This window comes from Gopherus flavomarginatus, chromosome 4, assembly GCF_025201925.1.
Source record: "Gopherus flavomarginatus isolate rGopFla2 chromosome 4, rGopFla2.mat.asm, whole genome shotgun sequence".
Lineage (NCBI taxonomy): Eukaryota > Metazoa > Chordata > Testudines > Testudinidae > Gopherus > Gopherus flavomarginatus.
In genome coordinates, this window is record NC_066620.1 from 113,088,654 (window position 1) to 113,111,616 (window position 22,963).

A 22,963-nucleotide genomic window follows, 5' to 3' on the forward strand; every position below is an offset into this window, starting at 1 on the left:
ACGATACCCTTTGAAAAGGATGTAGCATACCCTCCTCTCATTGCACTAGCACTTCTTGCTGACCGAAGAGTAGGATAGGGTCACTGTTCTTTCTTGAGTTCCTAACACCATCAGTTCAAAGGCTGATAGTGGCTGCCCCCTTAGTGCTGCCACCTCCTACTTGTATACATAAGCAAGGCTAACCAAGATGTAGGCCACAGATTTTTTGCATGTTTGCCATTAAAAAAAAAGTAGACATCTGTTTCTTCTTCATCATTACTCACACAACAATAACTACCTCAGCCTCAAATACATTTCTGTTTATAGGAAAAATTGTAAAGCATATTCCAAACATGTTTTTGAGCATAACTGTAGCTGATATTTATAGACATCTATATCCAAGAGAGTTTATATAGTGTTAATGTGGAAATGGAGACCTAGTACAATCAATAATTTTTTTATACCCTATCTTATGTTTTTCTAAATACATTGTGCATACGCAATCTGGTAACAGTGCCAGATGTTCCTTTATGGTCTGCATTTTTCATAAAATAACTACATCCAAAGTACTAAGAGAGGATCCTGATGGCTTATCACAAAAAGTAATTCCAGTAGTGTATAGAGGCTCTTCATGGAAACAGTCTTAAAGTTTGAGACAAAATCTTTGTCAAATAAAAGCCTGCATTTTCTATTGATTTCACTGGCGTTACTTAGCCACAAATCCGAAGCTGGATTGTAACTCTGATATTATGCATGCCATGAAAAGTTGTGGAAGTGTTTGGATATGAGGAGATTCTGGTTGCAGATCCAAGAAAATCAAGAGAATTGTATACCAAAGTGATGAAGCTAGGAAAAGAAAATGATCTTTTTGACCACATACTTTTATCTGGATTAAATGTGCAGTCAGTTTGGGGACGTATAAAGGGTTTGTGAAGAATTGCTTTTGTTTAGTTGTTTATAAAAAATATAATGAGACTGTGCAATAAGAAACTTGTTTTTAAATATCACCTGTGGTAGATGTGGATACTGGATAGTTAATAAATTATGTTTTTATAATATTAAGTAAAATGAGAATTTTGTTTAAATCTATGAATACTATCTAAAATACCTTCAGTAGTAGTTATTACTTCTAAGAAGTGCATTCTCAATGGTAATTTATGTATATATTCTAATTAATATCTGCAGATCCTTGATTTCTTAAGCATGGATGAAGCAAGAGCCAACTCTGAAGTGCAAATTCAGGAAAGTGGTTTTCGCAAAATCTCTTGGGCATTTCTAAAGGTATAGTGAACTTAAACATACAAAAAAATAAAACCAGAGGAAGACTAAAAAGCCTGCATGAAGTAGCTAAAAGAAATTGACAAAGTCAGCTTTTCAAGTAACCATATTACTTAGTGGGAAACTTTTTTTAAAACAAAAAATTAAGAAGTATTTTAAACCACAGGTATAGAGACCAATTCAGACAGGGAGAGTTCATGCTATTAAAAGATCATGTAGATATACAGAGAAAATAGGTGTGGCAATAGAGCAAATTGATATTTCTCAGCTATATGAACAAAATGCGTGGGGAAAAAATGCATATTCTTTTTCAAGTGCAGCTCTTGGCAGAAAAATCAGAAGCTTCTGAATAAAGGCTAAGCAATTGATAAATGTCATGGGTGGCTTCTCTGTACACCTGGGACCAGGAGTACTACTTCAAGAGCAGTTAGTGTCTTCTGTTTAAGTGCTATTCAAAATTCTAGTGCAGCTTTTAGTTGAATCCAAATATTGAGGGGGCACTGTGGGTTTTTCCCCCCTTGAAATAATGAAATTGTTGTGACTTGTCTTAATCCTACAAAAGGGAAAGCATCCTTACAAACAGTGATCTATCTCTTACTCCTAGTAGGCAAAAAACTAACTTATGGAAGGGGTAAGTTCCAGAGCTCGCTTATTTCCTCTTACCCTAAGTCATACTATGCTACTAGGGGATGTTTGCACTACAGGTGCTACAGTGGTACAGCTGTGGCTTTGCAGCTACCCTGTTATAGGGCCTTAGCATAGACACTTGCTACAGTGACAGAGGTTTTCCATCACTATAATAAATCCATCTCCTTGAGAGGTTAGGCAACTAGGTTGATTGAAGAATTCTTCTGCTGACATAGTAATGTCTATGTAGAGGCTTAGGTTGGCTTAACTTCATTTCTCGGGTATGAATTTTTCACTTTGGGAAAAGTGGGAGAGCTGCTATTTCTGCTGCACCTTCTATCCTCCAGCAGAAATGCCTTCACTGGAACATGGAAAAAGTGGGGGCAGGAGCAGGGACCTAGCAGCTCTTTGTGGCACTGTCCATTGAGACTCACTGGATTTCTGCAACTGTTAATAACCTTAAAAATGTAATATTTTGTCTTTAACAACCACCTTTAAAACTAAACCTTTTTTTGACCTTTCCCTCTGGAAAGGAGTTGGTGATGTTGCAAATACGGATTCTTTCCCAAGTGCAATATATCACACATCTACTTCTTGTGGAAAAATTGTAATAAATTCATGAATGCCTTTTTTTCTCTTGGGAAAGACAAGGTAGGTGAAGTGATTTTTTTTTTTTTTTTTTTGGACCAACTTCTGTTGGTGGAGGGTTTGAGTTTCACAGAGCTCTTCTTCCAGTCTGGGGAAGGTAATCCGAGAGTCTAAGCTAAATGTAAGTTGGGAGAGATAGTTAAGGGATTCACACATTGTAGGAGACCACTTAAAATGAAGTTGGCAGTTACGAGTTAGCAGGCAGTGAGGTATGTTACAACTTGGCATAATGAGCCATGAAATGTGTTGAGTCCATGGTTTGTGGTGTCTGTTAGAGATATGAATTTAATTTCCTAGGCTCACCTTTTGAAGGTGCTGTGCAGGTTTCCATTGGGGACAAATATTGAAAGATCAGATATGGAGTGATTGCTTTGTGAAAAATATTCACCTGCAGGTGAGAAGGTGTTTTTGTCTTTTATCATTTTTCTGTATGAGTTTATTCAAGAGCTTAGTGATTGTCTGGTTTTACCCTCATAGTTGTTGTTGCTGCATTTTGATGCACTGGATGAGGTACACTACATTTTGAGATAGGCATGTGTAGCACCCAGGAATCTTGAAAGTTGTATTGTGGGGAGTATTGATGATTGTAGTGATGGAGACATGTCTGCGGGTTTTGCATCTGTTGTTCTGGCAGGGTCTGATGCTGCTTTGAGTTTTGTGATTTGGGCCATGGGGAGCTTGCTTCTGATGATGATCTTATAGCAAGGTTGCTGGATTGTTTGAAGGCCAGAAGAATGTGTCTAGGAAAGATGGTTTTGTTTTTTTTGTTTTTTAAGGATGTGGTCCCCATCAAATGTGTTATGCTTATAAGAAGCACATGGAATCTTTTTCAAGAGGATATTGGGACCTGGTGGAGGTTTCACATGAGGCCGCTTCCACAGATGGGGTAACTGCAGACAAAGGGAGTGGTAATACCTGGATCCCTGATACCTCCCAGAGGGCACTAAATGGTGACAACAACAGGGGGAGAAGGAATACAACTCCATTGAGAGCAAAGTTCCCTGACTAACCTGACGGATGGTAATGCAGCATGAGGAGAGCCAGGAAAAGTGGGATGGAGCATGGACTGAGAGACCCTTTAAATTACAATTGCAGCAGAAGGAGGTATCAAGGATAACCCCTAAAGCTCCTCCTTTTCCTCCTCCTCCAGAAGACAACTAAGCAGGCCTGCTGGATAGGGAACCCCTACATTATGTAGGAGCACAGCAGTGGAGGTTCATAGGTAAGATCATCTGGATCCCCGGGGAGGTGACCACGTATTTATGTCCAGCAGGGTAGATATGCGCCTACGCTAGCTCTAATTGACACAGAAGCCTCTGTATCTTTAATAAAATCCACTCCAAAAGCCTAATGGGGAGAAATTTGTCTCGAGGAAATTGTACTCCCTTTGCTTATTTTGTTAGCTTTGAATTAGTAAGAAGAAATGGTTTTGGTTTTGGTTTTATTCTTTGTTTTACATGTTAATGATTGTTTTTAGAAGGATAGAAGTTTTATGGCTGTAATTCTTGCTTTTGAAATTATTTACTGTTTTGTGTGTGAATGAAGAACATATGGCATGCTTTCAAAGAAGACAAAGGAGGCACTAGTACTGATGGGCCGGATGGTCAAGAGGGGAGTGGAAAAGTCGAGAGGCACCAGCCTTATCAGAATCACTCAGATGGCAGATTGACCCTAAAACAAAGGTATACACCCCAAGGACAAACTAAAGATTGGAGCCAGAGGGACAAGATAAGAAACAGCTGTGGATACTCCTAGTAACAACCCAAAATAATGCTGATTGACAGCAAGCTTGACTACCTCATGATTAACAGCTCTGGTGTGACACAGCAAGGCCCATAGACTTATATGGGAACTTATTACTATAGAAGAAGGGTGTATTGCCATGGGACTTTGAATTTGTTCGGCATCAACATCAGAGCTTCGGACGGGTCCGACGGAGACCCAGCTCCAGCTCCTCCCCTCCCTCGTGTGCAGTTTCAGCTATCCACTGGAACTGACAGAGCAGTGCTAAGGACTGGTAACTATAAGATCAAGCTGCAGAACCTTTTGAGGAGTGTGTGTGTGTGTGTGTTTGTGTAAATAGAAGCATATGCTGATTTTAATTCTTAAGTTGTACTCTCAGTAAACACGGCATATTGCCTTATCCCCTTGAAAAAAATTCTATGTGCTTCTTATAAACATAACATATGGGTTGTAATTATTTGATGATACCCTGTATGGGTTCCAGTGTGGGGTGACAGGTGACGGCTAGGGGTGTGCGGTCAGTAGGCTTTCTTTTCTATTTTTTTTTCCTGAATGGAAGCAGGTTCTCCTTGAGTGTTTGGGTAGCCCTTTCCATGATGTGATTTACTTCTCTGGTGGAGTGTCCTTGTTTAGTGAAGGCAGTTTTAAGGATCTGTAGGTGTGTATCCCGGTCTTTCCCTTTGAGCAAATTCTGTGGTATCTAAGTGTGCCTGGGTTGGTAAATGCGATCTGTGAGTTTCTTGTATATAGTTGTTTCTAGGGTTCGATTGCTGAAGCTCGTCATGGTATCCAGGAAGCTGATGCAGGTATGGAGTATTCTAGAGAGAGTTTGATGAATGCGTGATGGTGGTTGAAGTTGTGGTGGAAATCTATGAAGGAGTTGAGGTCGTCTGTCCAGGGGATGAAAATATCATCTGTGTTTCTCAGGTATATAATTCATTTCATGGTGCATTTTAGCAAAATTTTTTCCTTGAGGTTTCCCATGAAGAGATTGGCATATTGGGGAGCCATCCTGGTACTCATGGCTGTTTCCATGATTTGGACAAAATGTGTGTTTGTTGTGGGTAAGGATGAAATGGATGAGTTAGGAAATGTGTTTAGGATGAATTTCTGAGTGTTATGTATGATCTTGTAGGTATTTGAGGCAGGCAGCAATGCCATCAGGGGGAGTAATGTTAGTGTATAATTAGTGTACAACGACAAAGATAGTGGTCTGGGGGAGGTTGTTAATGTTGTGGAGTTTCTGGAAATGGTAGTGTCTTGGAGGATGCTAGCCCTTTGTGTGATGAGTGGTTTAACAATGGTTTCTGTGTGTCCTCATATTCCTTCAGTAAGAGCTCTGTGGCCAGTTATGATGGGTCTGCCTGGGCTCCCTTGTTTGTGTATCTTGGGAAGCATGTAGAAGGTCCTCAAGGTGGGTTTGTGATGGATGAGGTTGTAGAGTTTTTCTGGGAGTTATTTGGGAAAAGATTTGGTGGTCTCTTTAAATTCCAATGTGAATTGTGGTCTGGGAGTCACCTTTTTGAGTTCTTTATTGCAGAGGGTGTGAAAGAGTTGTCTGTTGGCCTTGACATAGTCATCATGATTAAAGACCACAGTGGCACCCCCTTTGTCTTCTGCTTTGCTCTCTATCTGGCATTTGGACTTCAGGGACTGTATGGCTATCTATTCTGTGGTAGAGAGGTTGTGGTGAATATAATGTTTGTTGAGGATGTCACAGTCAGTTTTTTTTCTGAAGCAATCAATGTAGTGATCCAATGTGTATGGTTTTTTGTTTTGTTTTTTTTTGTGCTGAGGGATGTCCAGTCAAATTTTTTTTTTATGCTGATTGTTGATGGGGGTGTGGTAGTTGGGTAGTATTGTCTTTATTGTGAGAGAATTCCTTGAGGCAGAATCGGTGGAAGAATTCTTCTAGTTCTCCACGTTAGCATGGTATTCAGTTCCGCAGGGGAGCAGAAGTTCAGTCCCTTGGAGAGAGCAGATACTTCAGTTCCAGTTAGGGGTGGTTTTGATAGATTGATGATGTTGGAGTGTCGTGTAGTGTCCATTTAGTGGGTCCTGGTGTCATGGTTTCTCCCACAGGTGATATCTGTTGTGGAGTTATTGTAGTTAGTTTCATTTTTTGTTTTTATGTTGGATGGCTGTCATCGGAGGGCTTTTTTATAGTTGTTTCAGGTTTCCTGCATGATCTCCAGGTATGTGTCCTTATTTTCTTATTCCAGTGTGTGAGAGCATTTGATGATTTCTTATTTGAGGTTGGCCGTTCTGGAATAAGGTGGAGGAGGTGGTTCCTCAGTTTTTCTGAGATCCTTCCACAGAGCTGTTCATCCTACTTGGAGTTTTATGTAGCGGTCAGAGGGTTATAGATGATGAGTCCTCTTGGTATGATGATTTGTTTCTTGGATCTGTTCAGGAAGTAGATGTTGTGTGGGTCTGTGTCACTTAAAGGTGTAGTAGTTTTGCACTGTTTAAGACTGAGGCCGGATAGGAGTAAAGTAATAGAAATAATTAGTTTCTCTTAAACGCTATATGAACTTTTACCAATTTTTTTTTAAATGTACAAAATTTATTTTATCAAATTTTCTGTCTATTTTTGTGGCGGTATCACACAGATAAAATATTTATTGTAAATTCTTATGTGCCTGAATTATTTCAACAAAATGTAACTTGTAATGCCTCAGTTGCTGCAAGAAAAAGTCTCCAAAAGAATGCCAGTTTGAAGAGAGATATCAAAAAATGGTAGTGCTTTCTGAGTTATAGTAGGGCTTGATCCTGCAAATTTACTAGGGTAGTGCTTGCTTACTCTCGAGAGTAATCCATTGAGTAAAGTGGGGACATCACTTGTGAGAATAATAACTATCCCCAGTAGTAAGTTGAGCCCCTAGTTGGTCAAAAGTGTCAGTGTCATCAATGACTTGTTTGAATTTTGAACAAAAGTAGCAAATTTCTTTAATTTTTTTTAAATTACTTTTTCAGCTTGTAGGTGCAAATAGAGTCCTAAACATTGATGGGAAACTACGTCTGCAATTATATTATCCACCTCCAAGGACCAGGACACAGTCAAATGTTGTTGAGGTTTTCGATTGGTGGGCAAAAGGTCCTAGAAATCGTTACCCGTCAACATTATATGTAACTATAAAAGGCATAAAACTACCAGATCATGTAAGTTAAGTACATTTACATATTTATATATAAACAGAAATACTTCAGATCCATTCAAGCTATTTATTTGTAACCGAAATCAGATGACAATTTACCTTTTTAGTTTTTTTCTGTAACTGGCTTTTATAACTTGCTGTACTAAGCATACTACATCTTAACGTGCCCCCTCTTTTTATTTTAAAAATATGCTTAGCACTTTATAACTTTTTGTAAAAATGTTCAAATCAGTTCTCCTACAACTCTGAATTGCCTGCTGTTTGGCCAGTGGTTTCCATAAAACTTACAGGCAGTCATGTATTATCTTGGACCTCTTTCTTCTCTCATATTGGTGAAAACTGGGCCAAACATCATTAAAGTTAATTGTATTACACTAGTGTAGAATTAATGTAAGTGAGAGGAGAATTCGGTCCCTAATTTTTATTTTTGTTCAAAAAACTATATAAGAAAATGTACTTTTATCAGCTTTAACACCTTTTAAAGGAGGTGAAATCTTAAATCCAGAATAGGTGTGATTATTTGCTCCAACCCCCAGATGGGACTTAAAAAAATATATACAGTATTTGACAAAATGTTTTTTTAATTATTGGCTTCTTTGTCTATAATCTTGACAGATTTCTTATTTTTGTTTAATACTGACATGTGGGTGAAGTGTGGTAGGATTGAGGCAATGGAATTCACACTCCCAATCCAAGGCCAGCATGTAAAGCTGTTGTGTAGCCCTCTCAGGTCACTATTAAAGCCTATAGACTGGGATAGCAGCTACAGACCTTCTGCACTAGTTGCATGTATTGTTAGATTCAGTGGACTTTACCACTGGCCTGATTTGCCCCATTCCAGTGATACCCTTCTAGTATACTAACCCTTTCCATAGAACATGAGTGGATAGGCGCCTCTGGCCAGTCCACCCACAGTATCTTTGCATGGCCCCATGTAGGCTCTACGTTTTGAGGAATGTCTTGTACAGGCCCTCTGAACCACAGATGAATTTAATCCCTTGCACACTTACAGTATTTTTAAATTTTTGTTCTTCTTAAATGCTCTTAACTTCTGCCTTTCCTGACTTTAGGGACTGATCCTGCAGACAGTCACTATTCTCTAATCTCTATCACTGCACATATTCCTCCGGAAATCTATGGGTCTAAGTGCAATAGTAGCTGTTGCATGTGCAGTAGTAACTGTTTGCTATACATGGAATAACATGTGCACTGATAACTGTTTATCCACAAAGTTTTATTAGTATTACAGTAGTGCCTAGAAGGCCCCAGTGTGCTAGGCACCATACAAACATGGAGTAGGAGTCGGTCCTTGGCTTGAACTATAATCTAATAGACATGCCAGACAAAGAGCGGAAGGAAAACAGAGGCACAGAGAATAGAAGTGACTTGCTTCTCCCTGATATAAAGGCATGTTCTTGGAGGGATTTTAGTGTGCATTTCATTAAGATATTTACGGTTTTCCTTATCAAAATTGTCAAAAGAGGGCCCTGCGTTCAGTAGCCACTGTGGCAGTCAGGCTGGACAGAGATCACATAGGTTGCTCTCATGTGCTATATGACGTTCTGTCATCTTTGTGAAATTATTAGGTTCTGCTCAAACATTCGAAGTTCATTAAGCATGCTTAAGAGATTTTTCAATCCCTTATAACTTCAGTCTCCCTCCACAATTAATTCCACACATGGTGCAATCTACTTGTACAGTACTATTTTTTTTTTTTTTTTTTTTTTTTTTTTTGGAAACAGTAGGGTTTAATTAATGCAGTGAGCCTGTCCTGGCCCTTGGCACTAGCTATGAATTTCAATAAAGAGCAGTGTCTGCTAGATCTGGGACGGGTAGGTTAACTTGATTTAAGTGGGAGAACTCATGCTTAAACTGGATTGGGCCAAATTGTGGAAAATGCTAATAAAACAGAAAAGCATGAATTGTTGTGTAAGTAAAAGATTTATCAACCATCTGAAATAATTTTACCACCCCAATTTACTTTTCACCAGTTTAGGCTTGTTGGCTACTTTCATTGCACTTAATTTATATTTGACGGTGAATTTCACTTATTTCTTGTGGAGGTATTACGCAATACTGTTTAACAGCATGTATCACTGTATTATCAGGTATTCTTTCATATACAAGGATTGCCCCCATTTAATTTTCTTTCAGTGTCTACACAAAATATGTTTAGATCCTAACATTTTGAGACTTATTTCAATGTTGTGAAATATTTTACTGTACTTAAAACATTTTATGTTTTCCTGAAATAATTGATTTTGCTATTGATATTATGTCTTCCTTTAGGTAGATCCTTCTTTCCGTTCTATGATGGCTGTTCAGCAGGAACAAGGTAGCACGTCATTCTGTGAGCTCCAGAATGAGGTATCAAAAAAAGCTAGTACATATAGTCCACGTGAGAAAAAGGAACAGTTGAAATGGACGAGACTGCCTGGACAGGTAAAGATTTTTTTTTTTAAAGTACCAGAAAAATCCACTTTCTGCTAATAAAGTTATTTTATGGTATAAGTATTGTGAAACAAGTCTGGTTTGGAGGGTGTGTGCAGGTTTCAGGAACCTGCTGGAGGGCAGGGCTCTTTTTATGAGAGCCTTCGGCTCCCATCCTAGTTTGGGAACCTGTGAAGAACTCTCCAGTTCCTTGACAACATGATTCTTCGGACTCCTCATTCAAAGGATGTTTCACAAGCTTAGCGAGGATCAAGAGGAGTTAGTGCAGCTCCACTCTTGGTGCTTCTGGTCCTGCCCACTCCTCAGTCACGGATCCCCACCACATGTAGGAAAGGGTACCTTCTATGAGTCTATTACTGTGCATATAATTATTCCGTTTATTCTCCAAATGGGAATAGGGTTTATTTCACTGTTGGATGCCATGTAAGAAACACAACTAATACATAGAGTGCATTTGTTCAAAAGAAAATCCCAATTTAATATGTGATATGAATGACTTCTGTTTGGTTATGTACCTTGATTTTGTGACGTTATTCATTTGTCTTAAAAACTGCCAGTAGTTTAATTTCTTTCACAACCAGTGATTTGAGTAGTAATAAGGAAACGTTAGAAAAATCAACAAATTGTTTTAAAACAGCAAATTGTCCAAAGATGAAAAGGGTAAGGAAATAAATTTGTTTTTGACATGTTTAGGATGAATAAAAATTTGTATAAATTTAGATTAAATTATTTTTCAAAATGTTTAATTTTTGCCTCTTTGCAGAAAGGCAAATAAATGCATAAGACAAATTAAGTGAATTATAAACTTGAGAATATTGTCTAGACAGCCTCAAATATTAAATTATTTGTCCATGTAAACACTGTAGAAATTGTGTTTTTGAGCTATCCAGCTACTAACAACTTATTTTGCTGATTTTTGGCTTGTGGAAAAGTTCCAGCACCGCAGTACATAAACCTTATTTCCTCAGATTATTAAAATATAAGAGGACCAATTAAAAAAAATCAGTGTTCAGTTAAAATACACATTTTATACATGCATTAATGGGATTGCCATAAAGAATCCTTTTACTTAGTTACTTAAGTTCTATTGTTGAAGTAATGGAGTAAAGAAACATTTTCAAAATCAAAATAACCAATGCACAGGCAGAAAGTTGCTTTGTTTTTCCTTGTTTTTAAAACCGTTGAAATGCTTATGTTTTGACAATAGTGTAAGAATTGTTAAATACATAACATCTTTTAAGTTTTGTGTATTTGTTAACATTCACAACTGTGCAATAACTGTTTTTATTTGGAAATGTAGGCTTGTCGTATACCAAACAAGCATCTCTTTTCACTGAGAGCAGGAGATATGGGATGTTTCTGTATTCGTTTTTCTCAAGATGGAAAAACATTAGCAGCAGCCTGTGCAGGGAGGGATGGTTATCCCATTATTTGTAAGTTATGTATTTATTACTCCTATTTTAACACAGAGCTATAACATATGCAAAGAGCTCTTTTTTTTTTTCCCTTTAGTTTTTTTATTTTGAAGAGTGTTAGATTGGACTTTAAAAAAAAATGGGTTACTTTTTCGAGCATGGAGGTTTTATATTAAGTTATGTTCTTTTAGTAGATTTATTTAGTAATTCAGCATTGTAAATATTATTTGCTTTAAGGCCACTTTAGCAAAGTGTCTGCTTGATTGAAGACAGTATGACTTTTCATATATGGTAATGTATATGTCCAGTTTAAGGACTTGATATTACAGCATTTCAGCATCCAGTAGAAATCTGAGAGTCTGAAATGTGCCAGGAATATAAATTCTGATAAAAAGTTTTTAAGTGAAATAATTTGCCCATTTTGTAGATTGTTCCCAAGAATCTCAAAAAAATCAATTATGTTCTGTTTCAAAATGCAGCAAGTGACATTTTCTTGCACAAAGGCAGCCCAGGATATGAATAGTATTGCTAGTCATTAGTGAGTTGTATTCGGAGATTTTTGTGAAGAAGACTGCCCGGCATCTCCAACGTTATGCCTGGCTCTAATAAGTATTATTGGTTAGTCACTTTCAAGAAAACTAAATTCATTCACAAATTCCTTTTCCTCTATAAAAACAATGTTCCATCTCCACATGGAATAAAAAGGCAAAACCTATAAATGCAAGTACTTAAATATTAGCTATCACGGTTATATTGCTTCTCTACAAAACTTGCTGATCACCAAAAAATTGACCTCACCATTAATATTCTTATGTAGCTGGCCAAGTGGCAATCAGAGTTTTAAAAAAAATAAAATAGAGTATTTACTTAATGTCCTAGGTTCATCCCTGATAACTTAATCTGTCTAGTCTAATTTTTAAAGGGGTTAATGCACTTGTGACATATCCATGAACCACTAGATGGAAGTAGATGCTTGCAAACTTGTGTTTAAATGATTAACAATGCATACCCAGTAGCTATTTGATTTTGAATTATGGAAATTAGGAGCTAGTGGAGTTGAATTCACTTATGCCAGCAATGACTTAGCCCCAGGAATATGTCTAGCTTTGTAGTAATTATATTGCAGATGTTGGTTGCATCAACATCTTCCATATTTGAAGATTTAATTTGTGTTGGAACATGTAGTTATAAGTCCTATATATAAAATCTTGGCCCTAAATGGTTTTCTTTTGAGTATTGGTGCTTTATTATTGGAAAAGCAGTTTCAAATGTTTCCAATTTAACCTTTTTATTTATATTTTCATTAGTATATGAGATTCCTTCTGGACAATATTTGAGAGAATTTTATGGCCACCTTAATATTGTATATGATCTTTGTTGGTCAAAATATGATGAGTACCTCCTTACTGCATCCTCTGATGGCACTGTCAGGTCAGTATAAGTGAAATGTTATAGCAACTGTTGTCAAAATTATAAGTAGGCTTAGCAAACCCAGCTGTGTCTTTATCACAAACTGTGCTGGACAACTTTTAATCATGGATTTGAGTGTAATTTGAGTCATTTGTTAATGTTATTGGAAAGCTATGATAGAATTATAGCTTTTTTGGAATAATTTTATTATGTTTGGTTTAAAATATATGGTGTTTTTGGTCGAAGATTTTAAAATGTAGTTGTCTAAGTATAGGCTCTTAAATCCGTGTTTAGCCACCTAAATAAATGGCCTTATTTTTAAAAAATGTTCAGCACCCAGCAGCTATTACAGAAATCAATAGAACTTTTTTGTAATATTTGATCCTTGCAAAAATTGCAATATTCTAGATGCAAAAGCCAATCTTAGTGCCATATTCATGTTGGAAATTTGAACACACATGACAGGAAATTGAAAATTTAGAATTCAGATGGCAACTTTAACTTTACCACATTGCAATTATATATAGTAGTTTGAATTCTTGGCTAGGCTGTTAAATGTGCAACTCAAGGTAAATCACTGTATCTGGAATATAAAATCTTGACTGAAATTTTTCCCCTCTTGTGTATAAATTTAAAAAGTTACATTAATGCAGTATTTAAGCAGCAAATCTTGAGATACTTAAAAAGCTCCCTCTTCCCTTCAAAAAAACCAACACAGAACACTTAAAACACAGCAAGAAAAAATATGACCATAGTATTCCACAAATGTGTTATGAGTAATCTCATAGATTTTAATCTTCGCTGGTGTGTAGATGCTCAAAAATCTCCTAGCTATTGCCTTTGTTGGGCAACTCCATAGTGCTACAGGGAGCTGCATAATTAAAATCGCCAAAGAATTGTGATTGCCATATTATATGTGTTGAAAGTGTTAATTTAATTGGTTTTACTGTGGGATAGAGGGGATATAAATTAAAAGTTCTTCAAGTGATTGTCCACATTGTTTCCACTCTTAGTATGCTTGGGTGTGAGATCAGGTTTGTTTGTTTGTGTGTGTGTGTTTGTTTGTTTGTTTTGTTTGTTTTTGGCCAGCTGTGTACATCGGGGTCATGCCTTTGCCTTGGACGTCTTCACACCATTCATCCAAGCCTGAGGGCATAAAAAGCAGAGTGGGCCCAGCTGCCCCTTGGTTCTGTAGCAGCAAGATGGAATCCTTGCAGTGTCCTTCTCTCTGCAGTGTTAGTGTAGTTAGTTAGTAGTCTTACTGCTTAGTTTGTTCATGTAATTAGATAGTTTTAACATTTTTTTTTCATAAATAAGTTTCAGTTTAGGCTACAGCCCCATGCTTGTACAGGGATGCTAGAAACAAGGTGGAAGCTACGTTTCCAAAGTTCAAAACCTGTCCCTCGTGAAGCTTAATTCCCATTGGAATGTTCCACATCAAACTTTTTGAGTATAGCTGCAAAAATACAGTAGATTCAATTAGACCCTTAAGTATTTGCATGTATTTACATCAAGAACCATTAGCACAATATTTGGTATTAATTTATATGGTAATTATGTTATGAGACAGTTATCCTAACTCTCTTTTTTTTTTAAAGAATGTGGAAAATTGAGACCCAGGCTGCAACTTCTGTGAGAGTTTTCCCTCATCCTTCATTTGTTTACACTGCAAAGTACCATCCAGTTGCTGACTATCTTGTGGTGACAGGATGTTATGACTCTGTGATTAGGGTATGGAATACAAAAGTGAAAGAGATTTATGGTCAGTTGCTGCAGGAGTTTGATGGTCACAAAAGTTTCATCAATACACTGTGTTTTGATGCAGAAGGTAGGTTCATTATGTCATAATTGTATCTCAAACAAAGAGCAATTCAAGCATGCTGAGTTTGGTTTATTTCATTGAGATAGTTAAAAAACAGGATGTTTTTATTTTGTTACAATTGTTTTATTAAAATGTCTCACTGAGATCTACCACTAGCCAATATGTTGATGATGTATTAAAATATTATTTACTATCTGTAATCTGGGCATGTCTACAATATGCTGGGCGCTGTGCAAACATATATAGGAAGACATAGCCTGGGCAGAAAAGATAAATAAGCAGGCAAAAGACAGGAAAAAGGATACAACAGATGTTAAAAGGTCAAGGTGATATCTGGCAAGGTCTTGATGATACAGCTTTTTAAATTAGTTATATAGATTGACTTTGACTCTCTTCCTAACTATTTTTATTTGGCTAATTTCTTGTAAGTGTCATGGCAGAAACTGGTATGGATAAAGAATGGAGACTGTTGTGGAAGATGTAGGCAAATAGTGTATCAAGGCTGGTATTATGAGATGAGCAGAGATGTGGAGAGGCAATGTGGAAAAAAATAGGGCTGTGAAACTATTAACAAACTATTAACAAAATCAGTTATCAGAGCCATGTTAGTCTGGATCTGTAAAAGCAGCAAAGAGTCCTGTGGCACCTTATAGACTAACAGACGTATTGGAGCATGAGCTTTTGTGGGTGAATTCCCACTTTGTCAGATGCTTGCGACGAAGTGGGTATTCACCCACGAAACCTCATGTTCCAGTACATCTGTTAGTCTATAAGGTGCCACAGGACTCTTTACAAAATCAATTGTGATTAATCGCAGATTTAATTGCATCGTTAGACAGTAATAGAATACCATTTATTTAAATATTTTTGGATGTTTTCTACTTTTTCAAATATATTGATTTCACCTACAACATAGAATACAAAGTATACAATGCTCACTTTATATTATTATTTTTATTACAAATATTTGGACTGTAAAATGATAAACAAATGAAATAGTATTTTTTAATGTACTTCATGCAGTGCTGTAATGCAATCTCTTTATCATGAAAGTGCAACTTAAAAATGTAGATTTTGTTTGTTTGTTACGTAACTTCACTCAAAAACAAAACAAAGTGAAACTTTAGAGTCTTACTTCTTGTTTAGTCAATCACTAAGACAAAGAAGTTTGTTTACATTTACAGGAGATAATGCTGCCTCCTTCTTATTTACAGTGTTGCTAGAAAGTGAGAATAGGCATTCTCATGGCACTTTTGTAGTCGGCATTGCAAGGTATTTACATGCCAGATATGCTAAACATTCATAGGCCCCTTCATGCTTTGACCACCATTCCAGAAGACATGCTTCCAGGCAGCATTAGCTCCCATAAAAGTAAACATGCTTATTTGTCTTAGAGATTGGCTGAACAAGAAGTAGGACTGCGTGGATTTGTAGGCTCTAAAATTTCTTTTAGTTCTGAGTGCAGTTATGTAACAAAAAAAAAATCTACACTAGTATTTTGCACTTTCATGATAGAGATTGCACTACAGTACTTGTGTGAGATGAATTTAGGAAGAAAAAATAGTATTTTTCCAGTGTAAATATTTGCAATAAAAATAATATAAAGTAAGCACTGTACACTTTGTATTGTGTGTTGTAATTGAAACAAATGTATTTGAAAATATAGAAAAGAATCTAAAAATATTTCTAATTTGAATTGGTATTCTGTTATTGTTTAACAGTGTAATTTAAAACTGCAAATCATTGTGATTTTTTTTAAGCAAGTTAATGTGTTTTGAGTTAATCACTTGAGTTAACTGTGATTAATTGACCGCCCTAGAAAAAAGACAGAGTGGGATAAGTAGGAAGAGGTAAAAAGATGTAGTGACTTCAAGGCAAAGACCAGAAGTTAGAATCTAATATGGTGGAGAAGGAGAGAACCCGTGGAGGGATTCAAAGAGGAGAAAGATGACCTGATCTGAACAACAGGCAAGGAAAATCTTAGTGGCTACTTCTGGTATAGATTAGATGAGTAAGTATAATATAGGGAGGGTGAAGAGGATAATGATATAATCAGGATGAGAGATGATCTGGGTCCCTGAGAATTTTAGCTGTAGGGACACGGAGAAAAGATTGGATTTTAGAAATGGTGTGGAGGAAGATACGGTAAGATTTAAAGTTCGCCTGGTTGTGAGAGGATGTGTGTGTCTGTCTTTCAGAGGGAGGTCGGGGGGGGGAAGGAGAGAGAGAGAGAGAATGAGACTGGAGACTAAGATGAGTCTTTGGCTACCTCTACACTACAGCACTTACAGCGGCACAGCTGCACTGATGCTGTAACGCTTGTGGTGGAGAAGCTTTAAGCTGACAGAAGAAAGCTCTCCCGTCAACTTAATAACTCCTGTCTCTGCAAGAGGTGGTAGTTATGTTGGTGAGAGAAGCTCTTCCGCCAGCATAGTGCTATCTAGACCAACACTTAGGTCAGTATAACTTGTGTCATTCAAGGTGTGGATTATTCAACCCCCTGAGTGACGTAAATTATACTGAAGTAACCTGTAGCGTAGACAAGGTCTTAGGTTCAGCTTGGGGAACTAGGAGGATGGTGAACATTTCAACAATGACAGAGAGTGGAAGGGTTTGGAAGGAGAGATAAGGAGTTCAGTTTTGGCAGTACACCTCTACCTCGATATAACACTGTCCTCGGGAGCCAAAAAATCTTACTGCGTTACAGGTGAAACCACGTTATATCGAACTTGCTTTGATCCACTGGAGTACACAGTCCTGCCCGCCCAGAGCACTGCTTTACCGCATTATATCCGAATTCATGTTATATCGGATTGCGTTATATCGAGGTAGAGGTGTATTAAGATTGTGTTGGTGGCAAGACATCCAGGAAGAGGTGTTGGAGAGGCATTCTAAAATGCATAACTGGATGGAGATGTGAGTTGATGCTGTGTGAATGATGGAGCTCTCACAAGATGGATCATTTATATTTTGAAATCTGGGTTTTTCAGATAAGTATTCCAGGAAAATGTAGATGGGTTATTTCTGCGATAGGCATGTCAGCTTACCATAGAAAAAAACCTTCTACTTCATTAAAAACAATGAGGAGTTCTTGTGGCACATTAGAGACTAACAAATGTATTTGAGCATAAGCTTTCATGGGCTAGAACCCACTTAATCAGATACATGGAATGGAAAATACAGTAGCAGGAGTGTGTGTGTGTGTGTGTGTATGCATATGTATCTATATGTCTTACCGTGTGTGTGGGGGGGGTCAGTCTAACGAGACAATTCAATTAACAGTAGACTACCAAGGGAGGAAAAATCACGTTGTTTTTGCTGATACAGACTAACATGGCTACCACTCTGAAACCTTCTACTTCATTGTTTACAATGATGTATACTATTGGTTTAAGAGCAGCTGTTGAAAGGCAGCAATTGGAGGGAAATTTGCTCTTGCTCAACCTGTTCTCAGCGAGGATCTTCACTGGATAGTTATGCACTAAGGGTCTGATCTAAGGCCTAGAAGACAATACTAAAAAGCAAAGACATTAAATAAAACCAACTTTTAGCATCTAAGTGAAAAACAGTCAAAGTATTTAATTGTAAGTATTACAGTATTTACATTCTTACTCTATTTGGAATTTACAGTATTGACTTCTGTGATGTATTGTATTATAAGCCAAATTTAGGCTTTTTGACAATTCCTGCATTAAGTGGAGGAAATGGAAACAAAACATTGCTGTTCAAATATTGGCTGTAATAATTCAGTTTATAATATATCCATAAATGTGGAAATTACTATAAAACTGTTAATAGCACTGATAAGACACAATTTCCAATGTATATTTAGTTTTGGAGATGTCTCTAGCTCACATATTCCCTGTTGTTCATTTAATATGGATTCAAAATCTTGCTGTTAATACTACATAAGTGTAATTATTATTTTACAGGACTTCACATGTTCTCAGGAGACAGCTCAGGGCTGATTATAGTTTGGAATACCTTTGTCAAAGGAAGTTCTCAACATCCAGTCCAACACTGGGGTATTAATAAGGTATACAAATATTTTTAATTAGCAAGGTAACTTTACATAAAAGTGGTTTCAAATCTAGCCATCTAATTTGCATTTAATTACTTTTTCGTGTCACTTTTGTGTGGTTGGAAAGTAAATTTCCCCTAAATGTCTTGTTAACACTTTGCAAACGGCTGATAAAACATGCTGTGATTCACTGGCTGGGGATTTCTAGATTTTGTCACTGTTTTAGATATGATACTGTAAGTAGAGAATGTAAATGCTTATTCCTAGCACCAGCTTCTACAACAAACATTTGAGAATTGGTAGCATTGTAATTGCACACAGTAACGTGTTGTTTGTACTTCCATAGATAGTCTGTTATTTTAATTCTATGTTTTAATTCTATGTATCTTGTCAAAGTAGCTTTGTTCACACTTCTATGGTTAACGTCTTATCAGCATTTCTGTTAACAATCGTAGTTTTCAGGATTTCATCGTTATAATAGGATCTGTCATTTGGCTGTGGAAACTTGATATGGGCTAAAACTTGTTGATCTAGGATATAGTATCTTGTCCAGGAACCAGTGTTTGCTTTTTAAAATGGCTTGGGGTTTTTTTAAACTAAATTTAATCTTTCCTTGTACTGCCCCTGCCAATTTCATGAGTTAATACCATCATGACATCCTTACCTTTGTTTCCTATCAAATTAGTCTTGCATTACAATAAACTTTATTTTTTCATGTAGGAAATAAAAGAAAACGATATTAAAGGGACTCCAATAAATCATTTAGAGGTACATCCAAATGGAAGACGTTTATTAATCCATGCCAAAGACAGTGCTCTGAGAATTATGGATCTCAGAATGTAAGTAGGTTTTTGTAGTCAATGCATAGATTTCTGTGTCTCAAATTGACTCACCATGGCAATAAAATGTTTTAAAATTATTAAATACATACTTAAGAGGAAGGATGGTTCAATAGTTACAGGGCTAGACTGGGACTTGGGAGACCTCAATACAAATCCTTGCTCTGCCACAGGCTTCCTTTGTGACATTGGGCATGTCATGTAAGTTAGAATGTCCAAAAGTGCACAAGTCCCATTTAAAAAAAAAAAATTAGATCCTTACCCTGTGTCATTGACTTTTCAATGTCACTCAGGAAGCCTAACCTCATACAGAAAGTCTGCAGCAGAGCAGGGATTTTAATTCAGGTCTCTCAAGTCCCTTTAAAAATATTATTTAGTTATTTAGCTTGTTTCATTGACTTTCAGTGGGACTTAGGAGCCTGAGTAACTTAGGCACCTTTGGAAATGTTACTTTTAGGGTATGCCTACACTTTAAAACACTACAGCAATGCCACCGTAGCACTTCAGTGTAGACACTACCTACATTGACAGAAGGCATTCTCCATTGGCATAGGCAATCCATCTCCCCAGGAGGTGGTAGCAAGGTTGACAGAAGAATTCTTCTGTCATCAACCTAACACTGTCTGCACTGAGATTTTCACACTCTGGTTGTTGTAGCTATACCAATGTAAATGCCTAGTGTTAGACCCAGACCTTACAGCTAGTCTACACTAGAATTGCAACAGCGGCAGAGCTGTACCAGTGTAGCTGTGTCGCACTATTAGTGCAGAAGGTCTATGCCGAAAGGGGAGAGCTTCTCATGCTGACATAATGCTGTCCCCACCAGGACATAGGTCAGTGTAACATACGTTGCTTGGGGGTGGCTTTTTCATATCCCTGAGTGATTTAAGTTATACTGAAGTAAGCGCTAGTGGGTACAAGCCCTTAGTGTCTTGGTGCCTCAGTTCCCCTTCAGTAAAATGGGGCTAATAGCACTTCACTCTCTCACAGGTTAAATACATTCAAGATTGTGAGGTGCTCAGATACTCTGGTAATAGGGGCCACATAAATACATGAGACGGATGGGTGGAGAGCCATTTAAATATAATCTGTGATTATTTTCCCCTTTATTATTAATATTTTTAAACTATTAGTATAAAAATAGAGAAATCAACTACAAAAAGCACAACTGCCCTAGTGAATGTACTGCTAAGGCTAAAACTTAAATCCAGAAAAACAAGAGAATGTAGTATTAAAGCATAAAATCTGTGCTGATGTTTTGTTCTTAATTTCCTCCCCCCCACCCCCAACATGGATACTCAGAGTTTCCCCAATGTTAAGAAAAGATGCTCGGGGAAAATACTTTCCAAGCACTGACAGCGCAAGGAACTATCAGAGGTCTAGGGACAGTTTTTCAAAATGTACATTTATTTATATTGTAGCTCTCTCCCCATATCACTCTGTTTAAATTTCTTGAACTATCATGTTTTGGGCTACCAAAAGACTTAGCTCTTTTACAGCACTTTTCGTCTTGCCAAAAGGGAGGATCCTTGGAATGGTCTTGATGGAGAGGCCAAAGCTGAGAACCTTGGTGCAGTGTGATTGCTTTTCCGTGAACCATCCACAGAATGTATGTGTGGAGCCATTGTAATGGGCCCTTGGAGGATCATATGAATGTAGGGGGATCCTACAGAGGTGTAGAGCCAGCATTATAGTTCCTGTGCTACCACCCTTCCTGCTATTGGCATGGCAGTGTGTTTTGGGGAGGAAGAGGAAAGTGGGCATGGCTAGGGTTTCCCCACATACTGCTGGAGCCACTGGCAGCCAAAGAGCCTTACACTGGAAAACCAGCCAGCCAAGACTTAGGAACAGTGGGTATATACCATGTGCTGTAGTTGACCCCCTTGGAGCTATTATTCTATTCAGAATCTCCACTGTCACTAAAAAGTTTCCAGTTACTGTGACTCTGAAGCAAACTTCAAAAATGTGAGCTGAATGTCACCAAATGTGAGTCTGCAGAGAGCATGAAATAGTAGCTCTGAGAGGTTTGAACTGCTCTATTCATCTCCATGAGGTGTTAATTTGCATTCCCAGCAATTATACTTTTAAATGTCTACACTATTAACCATTTGAATCCTCACGAAAGAAAGAAGAGAGGGAGGGGATCACAGATCTGGACAACTTGCTGTGAGTGACATGTCAAGCTAAAACCGAGCTCTTACTCTTACCCTCAAGTCCTCCCCACTACCGCCTTCTTTGATCTCTAGACAACCCCACCATTCTGCCTGTCATTCAGGTCTGAAATGTGGGCATCCTCTTTGACTTGGACCTCTGTCTCTAGGTCCTCACGTCTAGGGTCTCTCTCCATCTTGCCAACTTTTTCTGCTTCACGTATCTAAGATACAGCCTGTACCATCAGTCCACGTGGCTAAGACTCTCATCATCTCATGTCTCAAGTACTGCTGCAACATCCTTCTCTCTGGCCTTCACAAGTGCATCCTTCCCCTGCTTATGCCCATTCAGAAAGGTGCTGCAAAGGTAATTTCCCTAGCCTGTTGTTTTGATCATGTCACCCTTCTCTTTGTATCCCTCCACTGACACCCCTTCTCAAGTGCATCAAACATAAGTTTTGTCCTCACTTTCAAGACCTATCCCTGCCTACCTGTCAACTTTCGTTCACTATGAAAATCTGTGCTCCTGACTCCGACCAGCCATGATATTAGTTTCCATCATCCATGTAGTGAGGCGGCCTGGCTCCCAGCCGCCCCAGAGAGGGACGAGCCCCTCTGGATGCCAAAGTGAGCGGAGCCAGTGGAGCCTGTGCCCGCCCCCCAGAGGTCAGAGCACAGGACAGGAAGTATAAAAGCCCAACCCCAGGGCTCAGAAGCTGCCTGGCCACTGGAGAAGCCAGACATGGTGGCCTAGCTCCTGGTGGGGAAACTCTTGCCGCCTGTGACCGACCCAAGGACTGGCCATACCAGTCAAGGCCTGATGCTGACCAGACCCCGGAGAAGCTGGTAAGCCTACCTGTGAGAAGCGACCCAGAGGAGCTGCCAAGCCTACTGCTCGCCAAATACCCTGAGGAGCCCATGGTGCTGGATTCTGTAGGGGACACCGACCAGACGCAGGTACTGCTAGAGGGGGAGGTAGGAAGTAGTCCAGGGTCAGCTGACCCTAGTCTGGCTGCAGCATACCCAGAGCCAATGTCAGTGTGTTTTGGCCAGGATCCTCACTGACGCAGCAGCAGGCCGCCTGCCACTGTTAGGGCCCTGGGCTGGGATGCAGTGGAGTAGGCAGGCCTGCGTCCCCCCATCCACCCCACTCACGGGTGGCAGTCTCCCTCTTGCCCCAATGCTCAGGACCAGGAGCCTGGGTTTTGTTCTTGAACTATTTGCTCAGTCCCTGCCTGAGCGCCAGACTGTTTGTTTGTTGCCTCGCCCTGACACAGGACCTGGGCCTGTTCTTGAACTATTCGCTCAGCCCCAGCCTGAGGACCTGAGCTCTAAACTGTTTCTTGCCCTACCAGGCTAACTCCCCAACTCACCGGACCTAAGGAGTGAGGCGGCCTGGCTCCCAGCCGCCCCAGAGAGGGG

The 22,963-nt window shown here is 38.5% G+C and overlaps 1 protein-coding gene across 5 annotated transcripts in view; it reads left to right on the top strand.

The window, feature by feature from the left end:
• AHI1 (Abelson helper integration site 1) overlaps positions 1-22,963 on the top strand; it is a 197,158-nt gene that overhangs the window by 22,929 nt on the left and 151,266 nt on the right. For all 5 annotated transcript variants that reach the window (XM_050949466.1, XM_050949471.1, XM_050949469.1 and 2 more), the window contains 8 exons: positions 1,165-1,260; positions 7,252-7,437; positions 9,723-9,875; positions 11,185-11,317; positions 12,607-12,730; positions 14,308-14,537; positions 18,464-18,567; positions 19,273-19,391. In XM_050949466.1, the coding sequence (XP_050805423.1) occupies positions 1,165-1,260; positions 7,252-7,437; positions 9,723-9,875; positions 11,185-11,317; positions 12,607-12,730; positions 14,308-14,537; positions 18,464-18,567; positions 19,273-19,391 (1,145 nt within the window). The remainder of the gene's footprint in view (positions 1-1,164; positions 1,261-7,251; positions 7,438-9,722; positions 9,876-11,184; positions 11,318-12,606; positions 12,731-14,307; positions 14,538-18,463; positions 18,568-19,272; positions 19,392-22,963) is intronic.